The sequence below is a fragment of the Phyllopteryx taeniolatus genome, chromosome 19, assembly GCF_024500385.1.
Source record: "Phyllopteryx taeniolatus isolate TA_2022b chromosome 19, UOR_Ptae_1.2, whole genome shotgun sequence".
Classification (NCBI taxonomy): Eukaryota; Metazoa; Chordata; class Actinopteri; order Syngnathiformes; family Syngnathidae; genus Phyllopteryx; species Phyllopteryx taeniolatus.
Window position 1 is genome coordinate 354,993 of NC_084520.1, and position 27,836 is coordinate 382,828.

Below are 27,836 nucleotides of genomic sequence, written 5' to 3' on the forward strand. Positions count from 1 at the left end.
ACAGCTGTCCTCGATTTACGACGGAAGGAAGTTCCTACGGAGGCTTTTTGCACGCAAGTCGGAACGTATGTTTAAAATTACGGAAATACTTCTCCGCCACAAAAGCTGCATGAACACACACTTGGAACTTGGATGGATGGACAATTTTATTGTATTTTTGAAATGAATTAACGTACAGTGCAACCTACTTTAGCACTGCAATTATGTTATTCACATTGGTACAGGGACTCCCAGAAAAGCAGACTCCTAAAAACAAATTGATACCATATGATATTAATAGGGTTACATTTACAAAGCAATCCAAAGCTGCAGGCTCAGAGAGACTTGCAAGTAACAGATCACACTAAAATAATAAGGACCAGATTGCAGCTTCTTTTTTTGCTTCAAAATAGTAGTTTTATTTTTGTTTTCAAACGAGTGCAAACACACGCAAAACAAAAGCCCGCAAGTCGGCATGACAACGCCTGACATCTTCCGACGGCCGAAGGACAACCTGGCGTCGTCTTGTGTGGGTTCATCACCCGTGAGAGCGTTCGGGCTTCTGTGAAGAGCCGAGCCACGGCGCGCGCACGTGTGCTGAAGGCCGAAGTGATGCGCGTCGCTTAGGCCGCCGACGTCCATTTAGCCACATTCATTATTCAAGAATACGAAACCACTCAGTCAAACGCTCATCCCTCTCCGTCGTTAGCCATATCAAAGATGTATTCCCTTTTTACGGGAACAATACTTGGATGATATCACTCAGCAGGTATGCATTGATTGAGCCGGTGATATTGAAGAACTAGCAGGTAAAAAGGAACGATAGTTATGTGCATTAGTATGGTTCTGAAGACAAAGACCTCCGCGGGGAACTGTAAAAACCCACCTCAACCGGAAACCGTCACTGAAGGAGAACGCGGGTCTCCTGTGCGCCGTTTACTTCTCGGCGTGTGGCTGTCGTCAAAGCAGACAAATTGTACTCAACGGAAGAATGAGCAGCAACAGGTTAGGCTAACGTAAGCGTATGCTCATTTTTGTCATGGATGCCATCTATGCTTGGAACCAGGCACTACATAGAGCACCTACTAGTCCCTGGTTTCGTCAATAGCCAAGTGTGAAGAGCGTGAAGCGGTGTGGTCAAAAATGGGCATTGGTGTATATTAAAGAGTTTCAGAAAAGAGTTTTTCCTTTGTGTCTGAATTCATTAATATTTCTCTGCTAACAAAATACTATTTGACATTCTCACTGCCATCCGAAGTCCTGTCCCGCCATCCGATAAAAACGCTGGTTATGGGGCTTGTAAAAATCCCTCAGTTTCTGCATCACCGCTGGGTCGATTGAGGCATGCGTCCTCCCTTTGGTCTTCCCCAGGCAGTGGGGTTTACTGCTCCCCTCCGGCTTCTTCAGGCAGGGGAAGCCTTTTGTTTTGTTGAAGTAGAAGTGTTTGTCTGTGACGATCCTCTGGAGGCCCAAAAAGTCCTGGACTTTCCCAACTTCCCCAGCTGGATCAGAGATGAGCCCTTCACCGCTGACCAGATGGACCTGACTCCGGGGGAACCAGGCCAGCCATCGCTCCAAGTGCTGGGCGTATAGGCCGATCCATAGAGGGCTCCACTGAGCGTCAATCTGACCTGAAACACAGACGCAGTACCGGTACGGCATTAAACAAAAATCATGATTGCCAGTCTGAAAATGTTCGGCATTGAGGACTCTAATTATACAATTTTTCTGATGTGAGAAAATATTGGTGGGCACCAACCACTTATGTAGGCTATAAACCAGGAACAAAGGACAGACTGCACTCACCGCAGACGATCCGCCTGTCGAGCTCCCGCTACATTCTTCCCTCACTTATGAACAAGACCCCGAGATACTTAAACTCCCTCCCTTGGGGCAGGACATCTTCCGCGGCCTGGAGAGGACACTCCGCCCTTTTCCTACTGAGGACCATGGTCTCAGTTTTGGAGGTACTGATTTTAATACCAGCCGTTTCACACTCGGCTGCGAACCAATCAAGTGAAAGTTGAAGATTGCGGCTTGACGCAGCTATCAGAACAACATCATCCGCAAAAAGCAAAGACGTAATGCTGACGTCACCCCCTCGACACTTCAGCTGTGCCTAGAAATTCTGTCCATGAAGTTAATGAACACAATCGGGGACAAAGCGCAGCCGTGGCTTGCCTCCAACCCTCACTACAAACATTCGACTTACTGCCGGTAATGCGGACCAAACTCTGACACCGGTCATGCAGGGACCGAACAGCCCGTATCTGGGGGTCCTGTCCCCCATACGAGGGACACGGTCAAACACCTTCTCCAAGTCCATAAAACTGTTTGGGCGAACTCCCATACACCCTTGAGGACCCCACTGAGGATATAGAACTGGTCCACTGTTCCACAGCCAGGACAAAAACCACACTACTCCTCCTCAATCTCAAATTCGACTCCCTGATGGACCCTCCTCTCCAGAACCCCTGAATAAACCTTAACAGGGAGGCTGAGGAGTGTGATCCCCTTATAGTTGGAATACACCATCCGGTCGTCGTTCTTAAAATGAGGGACCTCCACCCCGGTCTGCCAATTCAGAGGTACATAGTTCCCAGACTCTGCTTCCTCCTTGGAAGGCGTGTCGGTAGAATCTTGGAGGTCTTCGAAGTATTCGTCCCACTGACTCACAACGTCCTGAGTTGAGGTCAGCAGTGCTCCATCCCCACTGAACATGGTGTTCGTTACGTACAGTCCATGACGAGAACAGAAGTCCAATAACAGAAAACCTCTCGGGTTCTGATCAGGGGGGCCGTTTTTTCCCAATCACGCTCTTCCAGGTTTCACTGTCATTTCGCATGTGAGAACAAGGGAGTCCTCAGCGGGAGCACTTTCCAGCACCCATCTAAGGACTAAAAAAAGTGTGAGTAATCTGAGCTACTGTTTGGTCCATAGAAACAAACAACATTCAGGGCCCGTCCCCCCACCCGAAGCCAGAGGGAGGCTACCCTCTCATCTACTAGGGTGAACCCTAGTACTGGCACCAAGCCGGGGGGCAATAAGTATACCCCCACCTGCTCGGCAACTCCAGAGTAGAAGAGAGTCCGACCCCTCTTAAGAAGATTAGTACCAGAGCCCAAGCCATGCGTCGAGTTGAGCCCAACTATGTCCAGTCAGAATTTATAACCTTTCACACCAGCTCAGGCTCTCCCTGCCGCAGAGGTGACGCTTCATGTCCCGAGAGCCAGCTTCTGTAGCTGAGGATCAGCCCCCCAACGTTCCCGCCTTTGGCCACTGCCCAGCTCACACAGCACAGAACCCCCTAGCCCAGCCAGGCCCCATGAGCGCAAGCCCGGCCACCAGGCGCTCGCCATCGAGTCCCACCGATGCTCCAGAGGGGGTCCCCCGGTGACCCGCGTCCGGGCAAAGGAAAGTGTGGTTCAATAATTTTACTCATCATAGGAGGTCTTTTAGCTGTGCTTTACCTAGTCCCTCACTTCGGACCCGTTTGCAATGAGTGACCCTGCCGGTGACATAAAGCCCCCGACAACTTAGGGGTGTGTGTGTGTGTGTGTGATATACCGGGTGATTGAAAAGTAACTATTTTTAAGTACTTGTAATTTATTTCTAAGAAATGAACATGAGAAGAAAGTTTATTGCATGGAGTTTTATTTCAAATTGGATTTGGGCGCTAGCATTAGCCACCGGTTTCTCAAGCCGCCTGGGAAACGCGTGAACTGATTTCACAAGGAACTCCCATGGGAAGGAAAACATAACTTCTCGTATTCGCCCTTCAAGTTCTTCCAAAGTCGTTGCTTTGGTAGAATAGACTCTCTCCTTTAATCGTGTAACATACACAAAACTATTTTGAAAAATATTACAACATATGAATAAATAAGTATTTTAAAATACTTACTTTTCAATCACCCTGTATATATATATATATATATCCATTTTCAACACCGCTTATCCTGGTTAGGGTCGCGGGGCGCTGGAGTCTATACCAGCTGACTTTGGGCGAAAGGCGGACTACACCCTGAACCGGTCGCCACTCAGTCGCAGGGCACATATACTGAAGACACGGACAACCATTCACACTGCATCATCTCAGAGAGGTGTTTGGAATCAGAATTATTGCTATTTGACACGTATGTGAAAAGCACAAGGAATTTGTAGCCAGGAAATGTTTTCACCTCAAAAACTAAAGCACATCAACACATTTAGTACATACACAAAAATGTACAAAGTAAGTGAAGTCATAAAAAAATAAAAATGGCAACTGGACTTTCCTTATGGTATCCAAAGCGCACTTCCTCAGTCCAGTCAGACGATGAAAAATTGTAATAGTCATATGCAGTATAATGACTATATCGTCATTAATGGAAACCTGGAAAGTAACAGGTCATTCCAGGGTGACCGGGGTGAAATGGGGGGGTCCAGTATCTTGCGCGAGGAAACTTGTCGACCATGTCAAAGTCGACATGGTCACTGGGGACCACCGGCCACTCTACCAAAACTGATATACAGTAGTCTCACCTGTGGTGCGGTTTTTGAAGGCAAGGATTTCAAAAGGAGGGATGTCGGGGGTCTTGGAGATGATCTGCGTGTAGTCGGATATAGCTCGAGTCACCGGGTCCCGCACGACGACGATCAGCTTCACGTCTTGTGACATCGCGCGGACTCGTGCTGGTGTTTCCACGGTAACAAAGTAGCGAGGCGTCTTCTCCATTACGATCTGGCCGTCCAGTGCTTTGGGCATCATACTCCTGTAAATACATTCAACTGTGTTAAGACGGAGGAACTTTTAATCTTGCCAATCAGGGCAAATGATTTGATTTTATGTACATATACTTGGAATCAATGCAAGCTTTACTTGGGAAATATACATGTTCCAAATAAAGGCAAATATGCTTGCAATTTTCAATGTAATGGAAAATATTCTGTCATTTGAAGTAAGTGGACCAAGTGGACCTAACTATCCATCGATACAGCCCACAAGGGTTGCAGCCAACTTTGGTTAAGATGAACTGGTCGCCAGCCGACTACGGCACAAATAGTCAAACAACTGCTCACGCTCACGTCCACTCGCACAGACAAGAGGGCCCTATTTTTGTGAACGGTGTCCATCCGGCGTAGCTGGCAGCACTACTGTGCACCAGAGGCCCGTTAGACCGCTTTTGATCATTTCATTAGACGTGGGTGGGCTGCGCCATTGTGGGAGTGTTAACAACCGACTGCATTGGCCGTCAATCAAAGCGGCTCCTTTCATTCCCTTTACATTCCCAATCTTGACGGAGATGCGTAATTGCAGCCATGCGTGCATCAGTGGAGCATTGCCACTTATGGCCATTGTGTGTCAATAGACAGCGGGTATACGGAATTAGCTGGCGATAACCCCTGGCAACTTACGCTATATTGCCAAAGTATTCGCTCACCTGCCTTGCCTCACCTATGATTTTAAGTGATATCCCATTCTAAATCAATATGGTTTAATATGATGTTGGTCTACCCTTCGCAGCTGTAACAGTTTCAAGTCTTGTGGGAAGGCTTTCAGCAAGGTTTAGGAGTGAGTTTATTCTTCAACAAGCGTATTTGTGAGGTCACACACTGATGTTGGACAAGAAGGCCTGGCTCACTGTCCACTCACAATCAACCCATAGGTGTTCTATCGGTTTGAGGGCAGGACTACATGCAGGCCAGTCAACCATACCAAATTCTCTCATCCATGTCTTTATAGACCTTGCTTTGTGCACTGGTGCACAGAGATCTTGGAACAGGAAGGGGTAGTCCCCAAACTGTTTGACTGTCCAACATTTCTTGGTATGCTGACACATTTAGAGTTCCTTTCACTGGATCGCAGGGGATAATATTTTGGACATTTCCAACTTTGTGGGAACAGTTTAGAAATGCCCCCTTCCTATTCCAACGTCAGTGCACAAAATCAAGGTTCATGAAGACAAGGAGAGAGCATATGATATGTTATGAACTTGCCTGGTGGTGGGGCTCGAAGGCGAGCGCCTGGTGCACAGCCCGAAAGAGTAACGTGGGTCCCCCTTCCCATGGGCTCACCACCTGTGGGAGGAGCAATTGGGGTCGGGTGCAGTGTGAGCTGGGCGGTGGCCGAAGGCGGGGACCTTGGCAATCCGATCCCCGGCTACAGAAGCTGGCTCTAGGGACGTGGGATGTCACCTCTGGAGCCCGTGCTGGTGTGTGAGGACGAGAAATTCCGACTAGATATCGTCGGACTCGCCTCCACACACAGCTTGGGCTCTGGTACCAGTCCTCTCGAAAGGGGTTGGACTCACTTCCACTCTGGAGTTGCCCACGGTGAGAGGCGCCGAGCAGGTGTGGGTATACTTATTGCGGATCGACAGGCGGATCGACAGGCGGATCGGTGCAGCGTCTGCAGTGAGGCGGACTTTGTATCGGTCTGTTATGGTAAAGAAGGAGCTAAGCCGAAAGGCGAACCTCTCAATTTACCGGTTGATCTACGTTCCTACCCTCACACCTATGGTCACGAGCTATGGGTCGTGACCTAAAGAACAAGATCCTGGATACAAGCGGTTTCCTCCGCAGGGTGTCCGGGCTGTCCCTTAGAGATAGGGTGAGAAGCTCGGTCATCCCGGAGGATCTCAGAGTAGAGTCGCTGCTCCTCCACATCGAGAGGAGCCAGATGAGGTGGCCGGGTCATCTGATTCGGATGCCTCCCAGACGCCTCCCTGGTGAGGTGTTCTGGGCATGTCCCACCGGGAGGAGACCCCGGGGACAACCCAGGACACACTGGAGAGACTACGTCCTTCGGTTGGCCTGGGAACGCCTCGGGATCCCCCTGGAAGAGCTGGATGAAGTGGCTGGGGAGAGGTAAGTCTGGGCGTCCCTGCTAAAGCTACTGCCCCCGCGACCCGACCTCTGATAAGCGGTAGAAAATGGATGGATGGAACTTGACTGGCCTGCACAATCCTGACCTCAACCCTATAGAGCACTTTTGGATGAATTAGAGCAGCCAGTACGTAACCTCACAAATGCGTTTCTGGAAAAATAAACGCACCCAGATTTCAAATTCACCTTAGGAGGTCAGCTCGCTGACCCAAAATAATGTTATTTGTCTGCCCTCTTATTTCTTGGTCAGAACAAGTCAAGTTTGACTAGCAAACAGGGAGAACATGCAAACTCCACACAGGCGGGGCCGGTGATTGAACCCCGGTCCTCTGAACTGTGAGGCTGACACTCTAACCAGTCGTCTACGGTGCCGCCACATTTAAAACAAAGAGGGGGGAAAAAAATATATATATAAAATAAAAATACAATTTAAACCGTACAGTTTAAGAAATATTATTTAAAAAGGAAATGCCGGACTTAAAAACATTCACACTTATTCCATTTGTGTGCAGCGTAATAGCTAAATGCTGCTTCACCATATTTGCTTTGGACTCTGTGCTCCATTTGACCTGGGTCTGTCGATCGCCCAGCCCTTCTGGCATTTCTTTCGTGTATTCAGGACCTAAACCATTTAGTGATTTATATACCAGTAGCAGAACTGTAAAATCTATTCTCAAGCTGACTGGGAACCAGTGTAAAAACTTTAGAATTGACCTCTTTTTTCTGGTCAGCATTCTGAATGAGGTGCAGCGGTTTAATGCTCTTTTTGGGGAGTCCAGTCAGAAGACCATTACAATAGTCAACTCTACTTGAGATAAAAGCATGGATGAGTCAAATTGAAACTCATTCAAACATATTCTTGCAAAAACCACAAATGTTTGTTTTTGTATTATTTAAGACAAAGCCAAACAAGCTATTTCCCCTTTGTTCCTTGCTGTATTTAGACAGGTATGTTTAACTTTAGTCTGTGACACAAATAAGTGTCTCACTGAAGTGTTAACTGAAGTTATTTAAGTCGCACCGTGTACAGTAGCCACCCAAAAACAGGCATATTTGTGTGGATGTCAAACTGTGGGCTTGTGTGGACTCCAGTGTTAGAAGTTTAGCAGATGAGACTCATTTAGAGAAAAAACATCTGCCCTCACACCTGCAACACACCTGACCGACTGACCAAGCAATAGCTTACACTGAATAAGCATCTCTTGTTGGAGCTCTTTTGAAGACATGACGAATGTATGACAATACCCTAAATATCAATTGTCAACAAAGTTCTATTAGTATTGTGTGATTGATGCGACCGAGTGCATTTTGTTCAGTGGATTTGTTTTATTGAGCTACAACTAGAAGACACAACTGACAAATGCCGGTGATTATCCAAGATTACAGGGAAGTCAATTATGCAGGCTTTGTTGTCAATGGGCAAAAAAAGGCATATGTTCCTTTAGGGTTTTAACTCCATCTAAAACACCACACACACAGGAAGGAACATTTGTTTTTACATTAGTCACTCATAATTTTACTGTAACAATATATCTTGACAAATAGTTGAATCAACATTTTTCATCAGGAGCAACAACAGTTAAATTAAGGATATGTAATGTTCATGTTCCACAATACAGTACAGCGGAACCTGGATTTACCGGACCCAGATTTAACGGACTTCCGATTTAACGGAGAGAAAATAGTGTCCAGTTGGAGCTCAAAATCAAAATCACCCCTTTCATGCACTAGTGAGGCAAGTTTGGATATACTTGAAAACCTTTCAAACATCCATACATCCATTTTCAATACTGCTTTTCCTCACGAGGGTCGCGGGCACGCTGGAGCCTATCCCAGCGATCTTTGGGCGAGAGGGGGAGGGGGCACACCCTGAACTAGCCATCCATTATCTGAGCCGCTTCTCCTCACAAGGGTCACGGGCGCGCCGGAGCCTATCCCAGCTATCATCGGGCAGGAGGCGGGGAACACCCTGAACCGGTTGGCGGCCAATCGCAGGGCACATAAACAAACAAACAAACAACCATCCGCACTCCCATTCACACCTACGGGCAATTGAGAGTCTTCAATGAACCGAGCATGCATGTTTTTGGGAGGACGGAGCAATAGCAAACTTATTTGTAAACAAGATTCTCTTACCAGATACACAAACAGTCATTGGTGACTTTTATGAATGGTAATGTATCCCAAAAGTCAAAGAACAAACAGTAGGAGACACACGAGGCGATACGGATGCTCCGTCGGGCCTCTGTTATTGGCAAAGGTTTCATATGTGCTTGCAACTGAAGACGCCATCAATACGGTCACCTCCCAAAGCCGCCTGACTATTATGAATCTGACATACACACGCACACAGACCCACAGCGAATACATTTGATCGGATCGGTACGAGACACCCGGTCTGCAGACTTCCTTTGTCCTGCCGATAGCCCGAGCCTCAGGAGCCTCACGGTCTGCACGCACACACAGTTATTTACACACATTTTCAAATCACTTGGTCAAGCATTTTGCCAGCAAGAGTCTGCTTTTTGGTGCTTTTGTTTGTAGATGCACACGTTTATGTTTGGCTATCAGTCACCGTGGGCCCTGGTGTGCATAAGTACATGTGTTTATGCTTCCGTCAGTGTTCTCAGTGAAAGGGCTGGATGACGGATGAAGGAATGATGGCAGCGGATACAAATAGATCCCCATTAGCAATCTGTCTGGGAATAGCCAGTCGCCAAGAGCACACCCTCCCCATTCCCCTTTCACCATGTCATTATCTTAACACAAACAACTAATTAGTGCCCTCAGGAACAACATAAAAAGAGGATGTGTCATTTGATGAGGTTTGGGCAGACATACTTATCGACTGACAAAAATAAAGAAATAAAATCTATTCATTTAACATGCTTCTAATCTTCCTTTTATTTCTGAAATGTTGAGTATATTTATATACTGATGACTTACAAGTTACGTGACAATTGTGTCGTGTATTGTATCTACAAACAAAATTTGAAGCATTAAGGGTTAAGATCGGGAGCAACTAGGATACGCCTGATACAATTTTAGCCGATTTTCGTTTTAAACATGACGACTTTATCATCACACAAGACAAACATAATGACATTCAAACAAACAAAAAAATTCAGCAAAAATGTTCTCGCTGTTGTAAAATACTAAAGGACAAAGGATTGTGAAACAGTCAAATGTTCTGCCTATAATTCATATCTCTATTGTTGTACACATTAAAGGACCAAAACATAATTATTTTATTCATTATGCTTTTTTTGTTATTATTAATCGGTCGATGAATCGGAGATCGGAATTTTATTCTGCCAGATATCGGAATCCGCATCGGTCTCAAAAAATCCGCATCATAAAATGTGAGAGACCCCATCCATCCATCCATCCATCCATCCATCCATCCAGCCATCCATCCATCTTTACTGCTTTCCCCTCACAAGGGTCACAGGAGCCTATCCCAGCCATCTTCGGGCGAGAGGCGGGGTACACCCCGAACCGGTCGCCAACCAATCGCAGGCCACATATAAACAAACATTCGTGCACACATTCACACCTACCGGCAGTTTAGAGTCTTCAACCAACCTACCACGCATGTTTTTGGGATGTGGGAGGAAACCGGAGTCCCTGGAGAAAACCCACACAGGAGCATTCAAACTTCATACTGGCGGGACTGGGATTTAAACCCCGGTCCTCAGAACTGTGAGGCAGATGTGCTACCCAGTCGACCAACGTGCCGCCACCCCATACGTGATGAAGAAAAAAAATGGGAAAGTGTTTCCTTCCTACTCTTCCTACAGCCTCTGACAATCGGGCTTTTTCTGTCTTCAATCAGAAAAGAGGAAGAAAGCCCGGGCCTAATTATCGGTACGTGCACCTCTCGGTAAATGTTCCATTGTAATTCCAACTGAGATCAAAGGACGAGTGTTTGTCTCGATGTGGAAAAAGGGACATTTCTATTCATGCTGTGGCTTGCCTGAGACAGAGACACGAACTATTGCCCCTTTTAGCAATTTCAATGGGACCACTGTGGCGTTGTGATGCTCAGTGAAACATGATGCGGCGAGATGCCGTCTTCTTCCAATCGTACGAATGAACGCAAGCCGCGATTGTGCAGTTTAATGATTGATTGTTTGGGCAGAATACAAAGTCATGGCAGCCAATATAAGAGTTCAGTTTGACAGAATTTGGCAAGAGTGTAAGACATACCTTGGGAGGTGGCTGCAGGGGTCCTCACCCCGCATTATATGGAGAGAAAAGGGGGAAACTGCCTGGAAGATCGTTTATTTTACAATTCATGAGAAGGTTTTTCAGCAACATCTTGAACCCTTTCTCTGCTTCTGAAACTTAGCCATCCATGTTTAAACCTGGTTTAAATCTCGCTTGGATTTTCATACAACTTCCGTAATGTAGCTGCATACAGGGTCGACACCGACACCCAAGTCAGTCAGCACATCTGTCTCACAGTTCTGACTTTCAGGGTTCTACCCTTGCTTGTGTGCCTCACCTGGTTACTCCGTAGTTCTTCTAAATTGAAAATAAGAGCAATAACTAGAAGTGCTGTGTTTCCTGCTTGAATGTTGCTGGCTTAACGTCGTTTGTTATCGTTAGAATAGAGAGTACACAATACAAAGATTTGCTTTTGTCATGAACGGAACAGAGGATAGGACCCAAAAATGCACGACTCCAAAACAAATGGACAGTTTCCAAAAAGAGAGGTTTAAGATACGGGCGTAGGTCGGTACACAGGCAGGCGATCCAAGAAAGGCAACAGTGTCCAAAAACATGAGGCAAAGAGGCGAGGTCGACAATCGGAACAGGGTCTGGTCTTACTGTGAGTCTGTGACGTGGAAACAAGGAACGCTGGAACGCGACGGCAAGGTACGACGAACTGGCGACGAGAGGGAATGAGACACGAGGTTAAATGCCAGGGGTCATTAGGGTGAACGAGGCGCAGGTGGGGAAGATGCTCACAGGAGCAGGTGTGTGTGAAACGGGGGGGAAGGCAAAAACCGGAACACACACCCATGACAGCTTTATAAAGTGTAGGTAATGATTCTATGTTAGGTGTCCCTTTAATATGACATCTGTCTACCTTTTACAGCTATAACAGCTCTGACTCTTCTGAAAAGGCTTTGCACAAAGTGCAGGAGTGTGTGTAGGCCTTTTTGGAATCCTTCAGAGTTTCTTTCACTGGAACTGAGGAGCCAATATTTTGGACAATTATTGCTCCCAACTTTGTGGGCACAGTTTGAGGATGGCCCCTTTCTGTTCCAACATGACTGTGCACCAATGCACAAAGCAAGGTCCATAAAGATGGATGAACTTGACTGAGCTGTACAGAGTCCTGACCACAACCTGATAGAAGACCTTTGGGATGAATTAGAGCAGAGACTGAGAGCCAGGCCTTCTTGTCCAACATCGGTGTGTGACCTCAAAAATGTGCTTCTGGAAGAATGGTCAAAAATTCCCATAAACACACTCCTAAACCTTGTGGTCTGCCTTCCCAGAATACTTGAAGCTGTTATAGTGGCAAAGGGTGGACTCACATCATATTGAACCCTAATGAATTCGAAAGGGGATGTCACTTAAGTTCTTATGTGAGTCAAGGCAGCTGAGAGAATACTTTAGGCAATATCGTGTATATTGACCAAGAGAGAGGAATTGTATATTGTAATTGTGTATTGGAAGGACAAAAGTGAAGTAAAAGTCACATATATTTGGAATTTGCAAGAATTTTCATGAATTTGGGTACCTAAAGCATTTTTTGCTTTCTCGAGCAATCCGTGTCACGTGATTTGATGGAGGAGCGAAGCCTGCGATGCAATTGGTGGAAGATAATGCATGTCCGGGTTCATATGTTTGTTCGGCCGAGTGCTTTAATGACAAGTGAGTCGTGACACACAAATACATATTTATAAGTGCCCTGTTAACAATATCCATTACCTGTGCGTTATTAGTGTTTTACACAATGTTAAGTCGTGAAAGAGGCCGTGTAGAAAACGCTAAGTTAGCCACCTAATAAATAATGATGAAAACATATATATATGCTGTCCCATGATGCCCCCTTAACATTTGTGCCTGCCCCCTCAAGTATGCGTCCCAGAACCTGCCCTGGTCATAATAATCCTAATGTGCGGCTGAGAATTTCAGGCGTAAGAATAGCATTACTATTTCCGCAGAGGCGAATCACGACTCTCTGTTGTGTGACAACAAAACACTGGGAAAGTGTATTTGAAGAAGGTTTAGAACTGAAAGGACCCACTGAAATTAACCAAAAGGAGCCTCCGAATTTCTTTTTTCTTTTTTTGTTAGAAAAATGTTGTAGTATTGCAAAAACAAAAAAAAAAGATTTGGTTGAAATTGACAGAGTCGAAATAGTTGGGTGTAACTTGACGACATACTCAACAATCCTCATCTTGATGCAGCTATGTGTGAGTTTTTAGCACTCCTACTATTACAACTATCTTGCAAACTTGCGGTTTTTGTTCTCCTTTGTAAGGAGCAGCTGGTAACCGGCTGACTAAAGCAATCTGACTTTGAACTGAAGTAATTGGCACTTTGAGTGAAAGATCAAACATCCAGTATGGTGAACAGAGGGATTAGCCAGCAGTTTATCATCAACCTCAGTTTGCCTTTGAGGAAGCTCTCTTTAGTTGAGCAATTTCCCAAGATTTCATCCACACTCCCTGGCGGGATGTGCGCCGGCTATCGACCTTCGCGGTGGCTTCGCCTAACTATGCACAGGTCTAGACCCAGGAACAATGTCCACGAGGATGGTCGCGTGATTGGCACAAGGGGGTGCGAATCCAAGAGGACAGAGGGTAATCATGCAGCAGTGGGCCTCAGCTGGAACTGAGAGTGGCAGGTGGAAAATGGGGGCGTTAGTCACCCACCAGAGCCCCATCGGTAGCATGCTGTGTTATGCAAGCGCGTCTTAGAAGATGGGACGCTATTCAAATGGTCATCAGTTGCCATGTGTATTGTAGGCTTTGTTGGATCAAATATGGAAATGTTAACCCCGTTTAAGTTGTGATCCAAGGAAAGAACAAGAGCACGAACGGTGTTATTTATGAGACGTGTACAAAATTGGAGTCCATAAATGCGAGTCTGTATGCATGAGAGTGTTATTAGGAGGCCTCTCGTCGCCCCTGTATGGGGGACCATTAAGGGGTTCCTCTATTGTGGCTGTGCCCCGTCCACTTCCAAGAGACATCCATCATAGAGGTGCCCGGGGTCTCGAGGGAGGGTCTTAATGAGAGCCGAGACGCCCCGCCCGTCTGGGCCTCGTGACGATCGCCTCCGAAACAGATCCTGGACCGACCACACCTGAACCCCGGTTAATCACACAATCGACAAAACCACAAGGTGAAAGCCTAATCGGATCTGATTCCTTCCCACTTTGGTTCAAGGCATAAAAGAAAGACAAACCCAGTGGAATGATTTGAAACATACAAACATATTTTCTCCTGCTGCAGCATTCATTTGTCCCGTTGTCTTTCGTAACGGCCCTGGGAACGGTGCGGAACAACTAATGTTGTGACAGGCATTCTTCTTTGATTTGCATGGCAATTACCTGCCATTGTGGAAACACAAAAACACAAGTAGCACCATACGCTGTGTCGTGGTGGCACGAAGCCACAAACGGCCTCCCTTAATGAGTGCATTAGGAATTGCGGATGGATCAGAGTCATCGGAGCAGATGATTCTGAAAAGAATGAGTCCTTTTCCGTCTTCCCCTTTGTCATTGGATGACCTTCACGACATGCTACCCTGAATTTCTCAGAAACAACTACGCGCAATATGCCGCTGTGACTCAACTCGATCCAACTGATGAAGATAAACAGTTGTACGCAAGATCAAACATGGAATATAAACTCAATCAAGAAATATTCTTCTCAAATTGAAATATTCAAGAGCAGCGTCCTTCACGTTGGTGTTTGGCACAACAGGAGGTCCAGTTTGATTCCTTTTGGGTGCACAGTCTAACACAGTGTTGTGTGAAGAGAGGAACAAGACCGAAGTCTCCGCCGTATGAGATGCTGGAATTGCAATCTGAAGATCACAGCCTCCGTGAAGTCGCTCGCGTTTTGCTGCGGGAGCGGAAGTTTGAATGTAAACAAGCAGCTGCAGTTTCCTCACAGTCGTTAGACAAAACGTACAAATTGAAATTGTTCAAAACTCATTTGACTATTTTGGCCATTTGCATACTTTATTACTGGACATTGAAGGACAGAATTAGACACTCTTTATTTTCTGAAGAGTATTGCCCCTAATGGTTTTTTGTCATCTTGCTCAAACTTCGAATCAAAAGATGGAAAGTGTTGGCTCATGGGTCACAGGTACTGTAGCGGCTCATAGATACTGTAGATACTTGCAAGCAGATGACATCGGCTTGACTACTGGAACATTGCGTCATTCACAGTTGAGATACGAGCGACCCGATATGAATATTTCGACATACGAGTCCCGGTTCGGCCAATTTTTGTCTTTGACTTGCGAACGCAAACTTGAAATGGAAGTGCTCGTGTGGTGGCAGTAAGCTCAACTCAACTCGCTTCATGATAAGCGGCACTTTGAAAAAAATCGACAACAATTCTAAAAATTCGGCTTCAAGTTGTTTAGTACCACTTCCTGTTGAGGTTTACTGTCAAAGCAAACATCAAACTAGGACAATTACACGTGTTTTTTCAAAACCGCCTCACACACACATAGCTTAGCCTTTAGTCTGCTAGCTTAATGCTAATGCTAACATATAATGTGAAAGATCATAATAATATCCATCCATCCATTTTCTAAAGCGGAGATAATTTGAGCTTCCATGAACAGTAGGCGGGCTCACCAGAAGTAGCAGCAAATTGCTATGAAAGCAATTGTATGTCACTTCTGTCGCCCCCTACGTTGGAATTCTGCATTGTAACAACAGGTGTCGCGTCGATATGACGTCAACTGTGCCAACGTCCCCGTCTTCCCCCCCCGGGTGAATACACACCAAGGCCAGAATGTATGCATGCGGTACGTATACGTACAGCACCAGCCGTTGAAATAAGCGAGCCTCTTTTGAAATACAGTGAAACTTCGATACAACGGACGAATAGGAGCGGAGGGTCGTCCGATGTAGCCGATTGTCTGTTACATTGAAGCACTTTTTATAGGCCAAATCCACCCATATTGCTGTACAGTACAAAATTATTGTTTTGTAGGTTTTTTTTGTTGGCTAAAAAGCCCTGTCCAGTACAAAATGAATGTAAAAGAAAGCTTGAAAATGTTTAAAATCCATACTTACCACGCCGGTGACATGTCATGGTGACATTGTTGATGTACAGTACTCATCATAGTCGCTTTCATGAGCTGCGAGGAATTAGTGTGCTTCCTAGTTCCAAACAAGTTGCCAAAGGCGAATGGCTTGACAAAAAAAAAAAGTTAATGTCCCAAAAATAGCATGTTCCACACTCCAGAGACTTTCTTCTGCTGTAGTCTCAAACATGACATATTTTTCCAAATATTACCTTAAAGCGCCACCTTGTGGTGCAATCTATTAGTTTGTCTGAGATTTCCAAATCACGAAGAGGTTGACTCATAGTTACACTATTGAGCACATAATAGAACACTGACTTCTGAACAGTTCATCATTTTGGACTTTTTTATGCAACACTCACTTATCTGTGTTGTCATATGAGGCGACATTTGTCATTAGGTCAACACGGTATGGTATAGTGGTTTTCCACATGTACACGTATATAGTACGTAATACAACATGCACATTTTTTTATTACATATTCAGATTTCATCATAGTTTGTTATCGGTTTATTATTTGTGAAAAGAGCAAATATGTGGTTAATTCCAAAATAATGATCTAGGCTTTTAATCCCCTTTTTTGGAGTAAACATCCAAGGGTCCCAGGGTCCTGTTTCTTCATCCATCCATTTTCTGAGCCGCTTCTCCTCACGTGGGTCGCGGGCATGCTGGAGCCTATCCCAGCTGTCATCGGGCAGGAGGCGGGGTACACCCTGAACTGGTTGCCAGCCAATCGCAGGGCAGACATAAACAAACAACCATTTGCACTCACATTCGCACCTACGGACAATTTAGAGTCTTCAATCGACCTACCCTGCATGTTTTTGGGATGTGGGAGGAAACCGGAGTGCCCGGAGAAAAGCCCCACGCAGGCACGGGGAGAACATGCAAACTCCACACGGGCGGGGCCGGGGATTGAACCCCGGTCCTCAGAACCGTGAGGCCGACGCTCGAACCAGTCGACCACCGTGCCGCCCCTGTTGATGCATTCATTTAAAATTAAGAAAGATGAAGAAAGCCTTTACGCACAAATGCGCACATTTCTGTGTTTCTAGCTCATATCGCATTCTTCAGGGTCTTCAAGCAGAGGTCAGCACAGATGTGCGACGAGGTCGTAACAGTAGTCACCCTTCGACCTCCAGTCCGGCCTGGCCTTATATCTCTCCTCCCTACAATTTATCTCCCACTCCATTCACTTCTAGCCTGAATCCATCTCGAGTCCAATGTGAATTTGCTCCAGAGCACTTTTAAAGGAGGCCTTGAGAGCTATGTTGCTGGAAGAGCTGTGTGTAACATGACCCCTTGTGTTCGAGATAATCCCGCTCCAGGCTAAAGCTTCCTGCTAATTGTCAGAGAAGCTGAGCTGACCAATGCAAAGCGCTCTAATGCTGGAGTCAACCCGAGGTCAGATGAGGACATCGAGGTATCGATCCGAGACAACACAGCACGCAGTAAACTTCCAGGCAATCTCATGGTTTAGCACAGTGCTTTTCCTGATCCAATCTCCCTTCAAAACAGCATCAGGGGATCTTCGTCTGGCACTCTGATCTCAATTGCCCCTCTCGAGCCAAACTGCTTCGGGGGGTCTGATGAAGATATAGCATATCCCACTGCCCATTTGCACCATCGTGATTAGGCTCCGGGGGTTAAAAAGTACTGATATACAGTAGTTCAACACAAAAAGTGAAATTAATATTACAGGAAGTCCTCGAGTTACGACGTACTCGACCTACGACGTTTCGACTTTACGACGCCCGTGCCTCGTCCGCCATTTTGTCCCAGCACCATAGTGTTTCTGCTTAGCCAGTGCATAGTTATGGATCATAACCTAGCTGACTTGGGACCAGACATCCTGGAGTATTCACCTGCCTTTTTTCAAAACCACAAAATGTATTGATTCTAATGAAGTTCTCGTGCGCCTAAATAGAATCGGACCACTGACACAAAATAGCAACTAGATTCAATCAGCTTTCTATGACACTCCTGCAAACTAATGTTGGGCAGTCCATCTCAGTTTCTTCATGTCATCAATGAACTTCAGTCATACTGGCCTCACAATATGGAACAATTCTATTTCCCCCGTGCGGCGTGTAGTCTCGGTGTGTCGTGTTTGTTAATGAACTGGTGTGAGCACATCATTAACTCCCAGCGTATCGTGACCTTAAGTCAGAGGTCAATTGACAGAGCTGACACGCCGTGAGCCCCATCTGGCCCGCGGGGATACGTGACAGACTGGTGTCACACTCAAATCACCTGGTGTGACATTTCCCCCCCCCCCCCCTGAACTCACACACACACACACACATACTGAAAGACAGGCAAAAACACGAACACTCGTCCTTTTCAATGGCTCTACTTGCATTGCAGTGACTGACTCAGAGAAAGTCCAGCGCCTGATCCATAATAAAAAAGGAACTTCTGGCAATATTGTCATCATTAAATGAAGGTCTCTAGAGATATTTGGGGCATTTTTGTTAAATGTGTACGTTAATGGAGAGGCAGTTGACAAAACCAAAGAATGTAATGTGGTTTACAACTTTACAACATCCACCCGTGGAGGTCTGCTAGCAATTCCGTATAAACACACTTTGCGCACTTCGACCTCCCGGACTCGAGCAAATCAATTTCTTCTTCCGCCACGTCGAAGAGTGTCAGTGCGCTTTTAACGAGCCGCTTTGATTGGACAGGATTGAAATCGGTTGTTATCGGTGCAGCAGATGCGCTGGTCCACAAAATTACCAACACCGGGTCTAACCTGCCTCCACACAGAGTTACGCCAGTCGTTAAGCTACAGTCCTAAAAGTGATTTCAGCCTGCGTTGATGTGAACGTGACAGACTGCCGAAAACAACCGTCGCTGCAATCAAAGGTGATTTGGTCTCAATGTGGTCATACCAGTCCACAGAAAAAAAAATGAACCCTCCGCCGGTTTGACCACAACGCTATAAAGCTGTATTCGGAAGTTACACGTGCTGACACTGATGCTGAAACTATGCGTGTGTGTGTGTGTGTGTGTGTGTGTGTGTGTGTCAAGTCAGGCTGCTGCTGACATCATTGAGCCAATGCCAATATTGAGCCTCGGTAAAATACAGTAAGCTGGTTAGCGTTTCATGACACGGTCCAGATTTGGGTACAATTTTAATCTGCCATATTGGGATCATATTCATGGAGCTGAAACATGAGGCAGAACGCATCAATATGAGACTCCGCTTATGATTGTGTGCCGAGGCAATATTTAGTTTAGTCAAAATACCGTAATGAGTGACAGATCCACTCCTGCCCTTGTTTTGCGTACTGAGTATCGGAAGTTTCGATGGAACAGGCTGAGAACAGAGCCACATGACAACAGTAACATCTGGCTCCGGCTCCAGAGATGATTACTCTGCAGCTCTGCGAGGACTCATCCTGCAGGCCTTGCTCTCACCCTGGTTTACACAGACATACACTAACACGCACAGATTGGTGCAGCCAGATGGCACCGTCTCTTTGACTATCTAACACTCAGCAGAACAGCGGTAGGGATTTGTTTTGGTGAGCAAACACAAAGATGAGGAAGCCGAAGGCTGCTATTGTAGCTTCGACTTATAGTAGGTGCTGGTGACTTCTAGTAGGAAGGGAACTCCATCATACGATGACAATTAAGTCATGAAATCTCAGCGAAACTGAGGACCCCCTATACCCCAGGTGTCGAATTGGTGGCCCGGGGGCAGGATCCCGCCCAATCATGCGCATGGACTAAATGTTTTTTGGGGGAACTGACAAATTGAAACTTGTCTTCACTTGTAATAACATTGATATTTTGGAAGCATTTTTTTGTGAACAATCACCCTTTTAAAAGAAATGTAATCATCGAGGAACTTTCTTTTATAGGCTTCAGATTTCAGAACTAGTTATCCATGTATATGTCATTTTATGAGGCGACACTTCATTTATATGGGTTCACAGTCATAATGGCCCTCCGAGGAATGTGTGGCCCACAACAAAAATGACTGTGCAAAAGGTACTCGACACCAACAACTAGCTTTGTTGTTTTAATGACCTGAAATGATATTAATTAGGGTTGTCATTTAGGGAGTATAAAGGTATGAATGGACGGACAAGCAAAGGTCATGTGGTCGTGCCAGTTCACCGTGGAAAACTTATTTGACCCTGTTTTGTGTACAGGGATTGGCAAAATGCTAAATTACTTGGTTCATTTCTTCATAAACTACTAGTTTGTGGTCTGAAGAACATGACGAGCTATGCTTTTAAGATTCGATTGGTAAAACAGTTCCCTCCTGGAAGCCGTCACCTTATCGTGGTGGAGCGGTTTGTGTGGCCCAATCATCTTAGGAACTAAGTTGTCTGGGGCTTCACGCCCCTGGTAGGGTCACCCATGGCAAACAGGTCCGAGGTGAGGGACCAGACAAAGAACGGCTAAAAGACTCCTATGATGAAAAATATAAGTGGATCGAGGTTTCCCTTGCCTGGACGCGGGTCACCGGGGCCCCCTTCTGGAGCCAGGCCTGGGGGTGTGGCTCGAAAGGCGAGCGCCTGGTGGACGGGCCTGCACCCATGTGGCCCGGCCGGGTACGGCCCGAAAGGGTAACGTGGGTCCCCCTTCCCATGGGCTCACCACCTGTGGGAGGGTCCATAGGGGTCGGGTGCAGTGTGAGCCGGGCGGTGGCAGAAGGTGGGGACCTTGGCGATCCGATCCCCGGCTACAGAAGCTGGATCTAGGGATGTGGAATGTCACCTCTCTGGCAGGGAAGGAGCCTGAGCTGGTGTACGAGGTCGAGAAGTTACGATTAGATATAGTCGGACTTGCCTCCACACACAGCTCGGGCTCTGGTACCAGTCCTTTCGAGAGGGGTTGGACTTTCTTCCACACTGGAGTTGCTCCCGGTGAGAGGCGCAGAGCAGGTGTGGGTATACTTATTCCCCCCCCGGTTGGACCCGGGACGAGGGTAGCCTCCCTCCACCTTCAGGTGGGGAGACGGGTCCTGACTGTTGTTTGTGCCTATGCACCAAACAGCATTTCATAGTACCCACCCTTTTTGGAGTCCTTGGAGGGGGTGCTGGGGGGACTCCATCGTTCTCCTGGGGGACTTCAATGCTCACGTGGGCAATGTCAGTGAGACCTGGAAGGGCGTGATTGGGAGGAACGCCCCCCCCCCCCCCCCCCGATCAGAACCCGAGCGGTGTTCTGTTATTGGACTTCTGTGCTCATCACGGATTGTCCATAACGAACACCATGTTCAAGCATAAGGGTGTCCACACCTGCACTTGGCACCAGGAAACCCTAGATTGCAGTTCGATGATCGACTTTGTGGTCATGTCATCGAATTTGCGGCCGCATGTCTTGGACACACGGGTGAAGAGAGGGGCGGAGCTGTCAACTGATCACCACCTGGTGGTGAGTTGGCTCCGATCGTGGGGGAAGATGCCGGTCCAACCTGGCAGGCCCAAACATATTGTGAGGGTCTGCTGGGAACGTCTGGCAGAATCCCCTGTCAGAATGAGTTTCAACTCCCACTTCCGGTAGAACTTTGCTCACGTTCCGGGGGAGGCGGGGGACATAGAGTCTGAGTGGACCATGTTCCGCGCCTCCATTGCTGAGGCGGCCGACCGGAGCTGTGGCCGTAAGGTGGTCGGTGCCTGTCGTGGTGGCAATCGCCGAACCCGTTGGTGGACACCAACGGTGAGGGATGCCGTCAAGCTGAAGAAGGGGTCCTATCAGGCCTTTTTGGCCTGTGGGACTCCTGAGGCAGCTGATGGGTACCGGCTGGCCAAGCGGAATGCAGCTTTAGTGGTCGCTGAAGCAAAAACTCGGGCATGGGAGGAGTTCGGTGAGACCCTGGAGAAAGACTTCCGGACGGCTTTGAGGAAATTCTGGTCCACCATCCGGCATCTCAGGAGGGGGAAGCAGTGCACCATTAACACTCTGTATAGTGGGGATGGGGCTCTGATGACCTCTACTCAGGAAGTTGTGAGTCGGTGGGGAGAATACTTCGAAGACCTCCTCAATGCCCCCTACACGCTCTCCCATGAGTAAGCAGAGTCTGGGTTCTCTGAGGCGGGCTCTCCTATCTCTGGGGTTGAGGTCCCCGAGGTGGTTAAAAAGCTCCTCGGTGGCAAGGCCCCGGGGGTGGATGAGATTCGCCCGGAGTTCCTAAAGGCTGTGGATGTTGTAGGGCTGTCCTGGTTGACACACCTCTGCAACGTCGCGTGGCCATCGGGGACAGTGCCTCTGGATTGGCAGACTGGGGTGGTGGTCCCAATTTTTAAGAAGGGGGACCATAGGGGGTGTTCCAACTACAGGGGGAATCACAATCCTAAACCTCCCTCTCTTCAGGGATGCTGGAGAGGAGGGTCCGTCGGGAAGTCGAATCTCAGATACAGGAGGAGCAGCGTGGTTTTCGTCCTGGCGGTGGAACAGTGGACCAGCTCTACACCCTCAATAGGGTCCTCGAGGGTGCATGGGAGTTCGCCCAACCAGTCTACATGCGTTTTGTGGACTTGGAGAAGGCGTTCGACCGCGTCCCTCTGGGAGTCCTGTGGAGGGTGCTTCGGGAGTATGGGGTACCGAACCCCCCGATACGGGCTGTTCGGTCCCTGTACGACCGGAGTCAGAGTTTGGTCCGCATATCCGGAAGTAAGTCGGACTCGTTTCCAGTGAGGGTTGGACTCCGCCAAGGCTGCCCTTTGTCACCGATTCTGTTCATAACTTTTATGGACAGAATTTCTAGGCGCAGCCGAGGCGTAGAGGGGGTCCGGTTTGGTGGCCTCAGTATTGCATCTCTGCTTTTTGCAGATGATGTGGTTCTTTTGGTTTCATCAAGCCGTGACCTCCAACTCTCACTGGAGCGGTTCGCAGCCGAGTGTGAAGCGGCTGGGAAGAGAATCGGCACCTCCAAATCTGAGACCATGGTCCTCAGTCGGACAAGGGTGGCGTGCCCTCTCCGGGTCGGGGATGAGATCCTGCCCCAAGTGGAGCAGTTCAAGTATCTTGGGGTCTTGTTCACGAGTGAGGGAAGACTGGGACGCTAGAGAGACTTCATCTTTCGGCCGGCCCGGGAACGCCTCGGGATCCCCCCGGAAGAGCTGGATGAAGTGGCTGGGGAGAGGAAAGTCTGGGCGTCCCTGCTAAAGCTACTGCCCCCGCGACCCGACCCGGATAAGCGGAGGAAAATGGACGGATGGTAAAACAGTTTGAATATGTTTTTGTATTGTTAAAATAAAGAATCATGTCGGAAAAAGGGCAGCCGACTGGTTAGAGCGTCTGCCTCGCAGTTCTGAGGACCGGGGTTCAATCCCCGGTCCCCCCTGCGTGGACTTTGCATGTTCTCCCCGTGCCTGCGTGTCTTTTCTCCGGGCACTCCGGTTTTCTCCCACATCCCAAAAACATGCAGGGTTGTCATGAACGGGACAGAGGATAGGACCCAAAAATGCACAACACCAAAACAAATGGACAGTTTCCAAAAAGAGAGGTTTAACACACGGGCAGAGGTCGGTACACGGGCAGGCGATCCAAAAAAAGGCAACCGTATCCAAAAACACGAGGCAAAGAGGCGAGGTCGACAATCGGAACAGGGTCTGGTCTTACTGTGAGTCTGCGACGTGGAAACAAGGAACGCTGGAACGCGACGACAAGGTACGACGAACTGGCGACGAGAGGGAATGAGACACGAGGATAATTAGGGTGAACGAGGCGCAGGTGGGGAAGATGCTCACAGGAGCAGGGGTGTGTGGAACGGGGGGAAGGCAAAAACCGGAACACACAATTATGACAAGGGGAGGTTCATTGACAACTCTAAATTGCCCGTAGGTGTGAAAGTGAGCGCGAATGGTTGTTTGTTTGTTTGTTTGTGCCCTGCGATTGGCCGGCGACCGGTTCAGGGCGTGCCCCGCCTCCTGCCCGATGACAGCTGGGATGGGCTCCGGCACGCCCGCGACCCGCGTGAGGAGAAGCGCGACAGAAAATGGATGGATGGATTTTAATCAGTATGATACATTTGAAAATGACAAAAGTAAAAGTATGCTGTGTGAGGGAATATCACATTGAAAACAAACATTTTCTGAGGCGCTTCAACAGCACGGGAAAACCGAATTGCAAACCTTGTGGGAAGTGAGCGAAGTCGCTTGAGGTGGGAATAAAAGGCCCGTGAAACTCCAGACCAAGTCGGGAAGAAGACCTACCTGTACCAGTCCAGTCCTCGTGCGTAATGCCGGTCAAAGAAGTGCGGTTCGGAACCGAGAGCTCGGATGTCAGGATGGAGCCGCAGAAACTCCAGCAGCGCTCTCGTCCCTCCCTTCTTCACGCCGATGATCAGGGCTCGGGGGAGCCTCCGAGTGGCCGTCCATTCCTTCCCGGAGCCGCTCGCCTCAGCCGCCCCTTGGGAAGCGTTCCCCTCGGAGGTGAGGAGCTCGCCGGCGGGGTTGTCCGCGAGGCCGGACTGGCAGCACCCGGCGAGGAGGTAGAGCAGGGAGAAGCAGACGATGCTCAGAGAGGACGCGATGCTGAGCCGGTGGAAGAGCCTCCGCAGATGCTGCTGATGAGTGTGAAAAGATGCCATCCCTCGCAGAGCCGCGCGAGACGAGAAGCCATTCTAGCTCACATCCCGTCACAGGAGCGCTCCCGGGACGAGGAACTTGCCTCAAGTCCGCGATGTGGCCTCGCTCGGACTACTCGAGTGTCAATGCTCATCCTCACGAGCAATCGTGCGGCGACTGTGCCTTCCTCGCTCCCCTTCCCCCCTCCGCGGCGGACTTACTCTGCAACTCTCAAGAGGATCTCTCTCTCTCTCTCTCTCTCTCTCTCTCGCGCGCGCGCTCTCTCTCAAAAGAAAGAATGAAATTATAATCACAATAATCATCATCATCGATTTTTGAAAACAAATTATACAATGAACATGGCAGCAGAGTTGCAACTTTGAGTTTTGAAGAGTCAATGTTTGAAATGGAAAAAGAGTTCCAGAGTTGCGGAGCAGACAAAGATGAGGAGGACAAGATTAGCAATTGCCTGAAATGTGGCTAAAAGAATTTTGAATTGAATTCTGGAAATAACTGGGAACCAATGGCGTGCAAAGGAGGTGGGGGGGGGGGGGGGGGGGGGGGGCAATGGCCCCGGGCATCCAAACGGGTTTGGGTGGGCATTAAAACTGGGGGAAAAAATGTTTTGTCAGCTTCCCAACCCCGACCCCCCCGATCAACGATCGGTTGAACTGTTGGAACAACTTCCACCAGCTTTCAATGAGCATTTACGCACACACACGCGCACACACGGAGAGTCCTCAGAACTGTGAGACAGATGTGCTAACCAGTCGTCCATAAATATGCCGCCCATTATCTATATTTAATTTCAGCTTCAAACAACCCTAAATACAGTGATTGCTTGATTAACAAGGGCTTCATTATTTGAGTGCCCGCAAGCAAAATTGAAATGAATCCAAATTCCATCAATCCTTTCCAGCCCCGAATCACACACGCGTTTTGAAGGAAGACAATTTGCTCCACTGTTTAACAACAATAAAAGGGAAGAAAGAAAGGAAGTGTTTTTCTAAAGCATAATAATGATTATACAGACTGGACTCAGGGCGCATGGTCTCGTCTCGTGGGTGACGTCGTGACTTTTGGCCTACGGCAACTGCTTGCGAGTGCATGTTATATTTGTGTTTGACCGTTTTTAGGGTTTTTTTTTCCCACTTCACGAATTTTGCAACACGAAGCGGAAAATCAACCAAGCCAAGCGACGGTTCAAACTCCCAAAAACTTTTCAGTGCAGGTCCCAGTGTAATGGCAAGAAATGATCATCCTTTTGAAGCAAGTTCATGTGTCGTAAAGCGCCACTGGAAGCACAAAAACAAGGAGCAGACCAAAGACATTTGACAACACAATTTTGCAGGGATGCACCAATGCGACGCATGGTTGCAAATATCGAAGAGAAGAATAATTGGTGGAAACGCTCCTCCGACCCCCCCCCGGAAACGGGACCGGACGGATTTGACATCAAACGTACGTTCGTGAGAATGCTTGCAACCGTCAAGCAGATAAACAAGTGGAGGTCATCGATGTCACTGGGACCTGGCTTCCAAAACAGATCACTTAATTGGCTTAATGCTCAGACAGCATGTAGTACAGCTGACAGTCAGCTGAGCCTGACCCACAGTCGGGAGCGGGGGGATTTCAGTGGGCATTCAAATGGAGAATGACTTTGGCCCTTGCCCCCCAACGATTGGTTTTCCGTCGGCAACGCCCTCTGCCTCCGTTGACAGATGATTTTGTGCCCGGGCCTCATGCGTCGGAATCTCGACTGCTGGATTCGACCTTTGACGTGGGATTGAGACTAATCTTGAATAGTAAATGTTATCAACAATCTTTTTTGGTACCCAAAATGACAAAGCAGCAGAAGCGTGTTGTTGTTATTGTTGCTGGTGAGCATTTGTGGCTGGTATTATTGCAAAGTGGGGCCGAGGTCCAGATAATAGCTCCGAGGAGAGCGCTTAATTCCCCCGTTGTAACTCGCTAACGTACGCATGCTCGGTGTTCCATTCGGCTTAGCGCTGCCATTATCCCACGGCAGATGTGACCCGCGCCGTGAAAGCGCCGCACCGTCCTCCGGTCCTCCGGTCCTCCATTTTGTTTCACCATCAACATCAAACTTTGTGTCAATCTGACCAACGAAACACAATTCGGCCGTCATGGAAACGTGAGCGTTGAAAATTCATTTGTGTCGAATGACATCATTCAAACTTCAACTTAAGTGGAGTTTAATGAGTTTAGTCATGAATGACTCCATAAGTATTGTATTTATATTGATTATCCAAATTTCAAATAAATACGGGAAAATATACATAAATAAGTACATAAATAAAGCTTTGGGATTCTTTTACTGCTAAGTAAACTTTCTAGTCTTATACGGTATTTGTGGTGGATGTTTTGGTTATTTCACATCAATTGTATATGATATTTTCTTACAACCTTGGGCAACATTTGAGTGCGATTTGGCTGACATTTCTTGTGTTTTATATTAAAGGTCTCGTGCCATCAAAATATATTTGTGTCTTCTGTTTAATGCAGAACATGGCTGAAAATGAGTCTGTGACCTGGCTTAACTTGAACTTGGACATCAAAATCATACATATCAAATATGAACGAGCAATCCAGTCGTGTCACGTGCCAGCCGTTTCGGACCAACTAGAATAGCTTAAAAAAGGCCATCCTGGGCATTTCCAATACAGCAAACAATAAAAAGACATCAACGATTCTAACAATTTTTTAAAAAATAATAATAAAAAAGGTGTAGCATGGGACCTTGAAAAATGAAGAGCACAAAACATGCCTCGAGTTCAGTTGTCCAACATTTCTTCATGAATGTGACGACTCATTCTTCACATGCCTTGTTGATGTGATCCCTTAACCTTTGCCCGCGGATCGCGGGCCGGGTCGCGCGGTGAGGTCGAGCGTCTTTTGTCTGCAGAAATCCCGGCGATGAAGATTCCGCGATGAAGAGGTTGTGGGGAAAAAGCATGAGCCAGGGGTCGGGGCCCGAACCGAGGCGACACATTGACCGAGCAGCCGCATGCCGCTTTTTTGAGAACGATTCGATTTTTTTCTCATTAGTGCGGGTGCACTTCCTGTAAATGAACTGCTGTCAGATTACAAATTGATTTTGCATGTAGCGTGATCATCTACGAAATGATATTTGTTTAACCCCG

At 47.6% G+C, this 27,836-nt stretch overlaps 1 protein-coding gene across 1 annotated transcript; it reads right to left on the bottom strand.

Moving 5' to 3' along the window:
* Positions 1-85: 85 nt before the first annotated feature.
* hs3st3l (heparan sulfate (glucosamine) 3-O-sulfotransferase 3-like) lies at positions 86-25,150 on the bottom strand. The gene is made up of 3 exons (XM_061755655.1): positions 24,319-25,150; positions 4,501-4,730; positions 86-1,610 (listed from the first exon to the last, which is right to left on the bottom strand). Exons 1-3 carry the CDS (start codon positions 24,693-24,695, stop codon positions 1,222-1,224), a joined length of 996 nt encoding a protein of 331 aa, XP_061611639.1. The 5' UTR covers positions 24,696-25,150; the 3' UTR covers positions 86-1,221.
* Between the last annotated feature and the right edge of the window lie 2,686 nt (positions 25,151-27,836).

Coding starts and splice junctions, on each gene's coding strand:
- hs3st3l (XM_061755655.1), bottom strand. CDS start 24,695: ATGGCATCTTTTCACACTCATCAGCAGCATCTGCGGAGGCTCTTCCAC. Junction 4,731..24,318: donor CGAGGACTGGACTGGTACAG/GTAGGTCTTCTT, acceptor ATGTATTTACAG/GAGTATGATGCCCAAAGCAC. Junction 1,611..4,500: donor CTTCAAAAACCGCACCACAG/GTGAGACTACTG, acceptor TCTGTGTTTCAG/GTCAGATTGACGCTCAGTGG.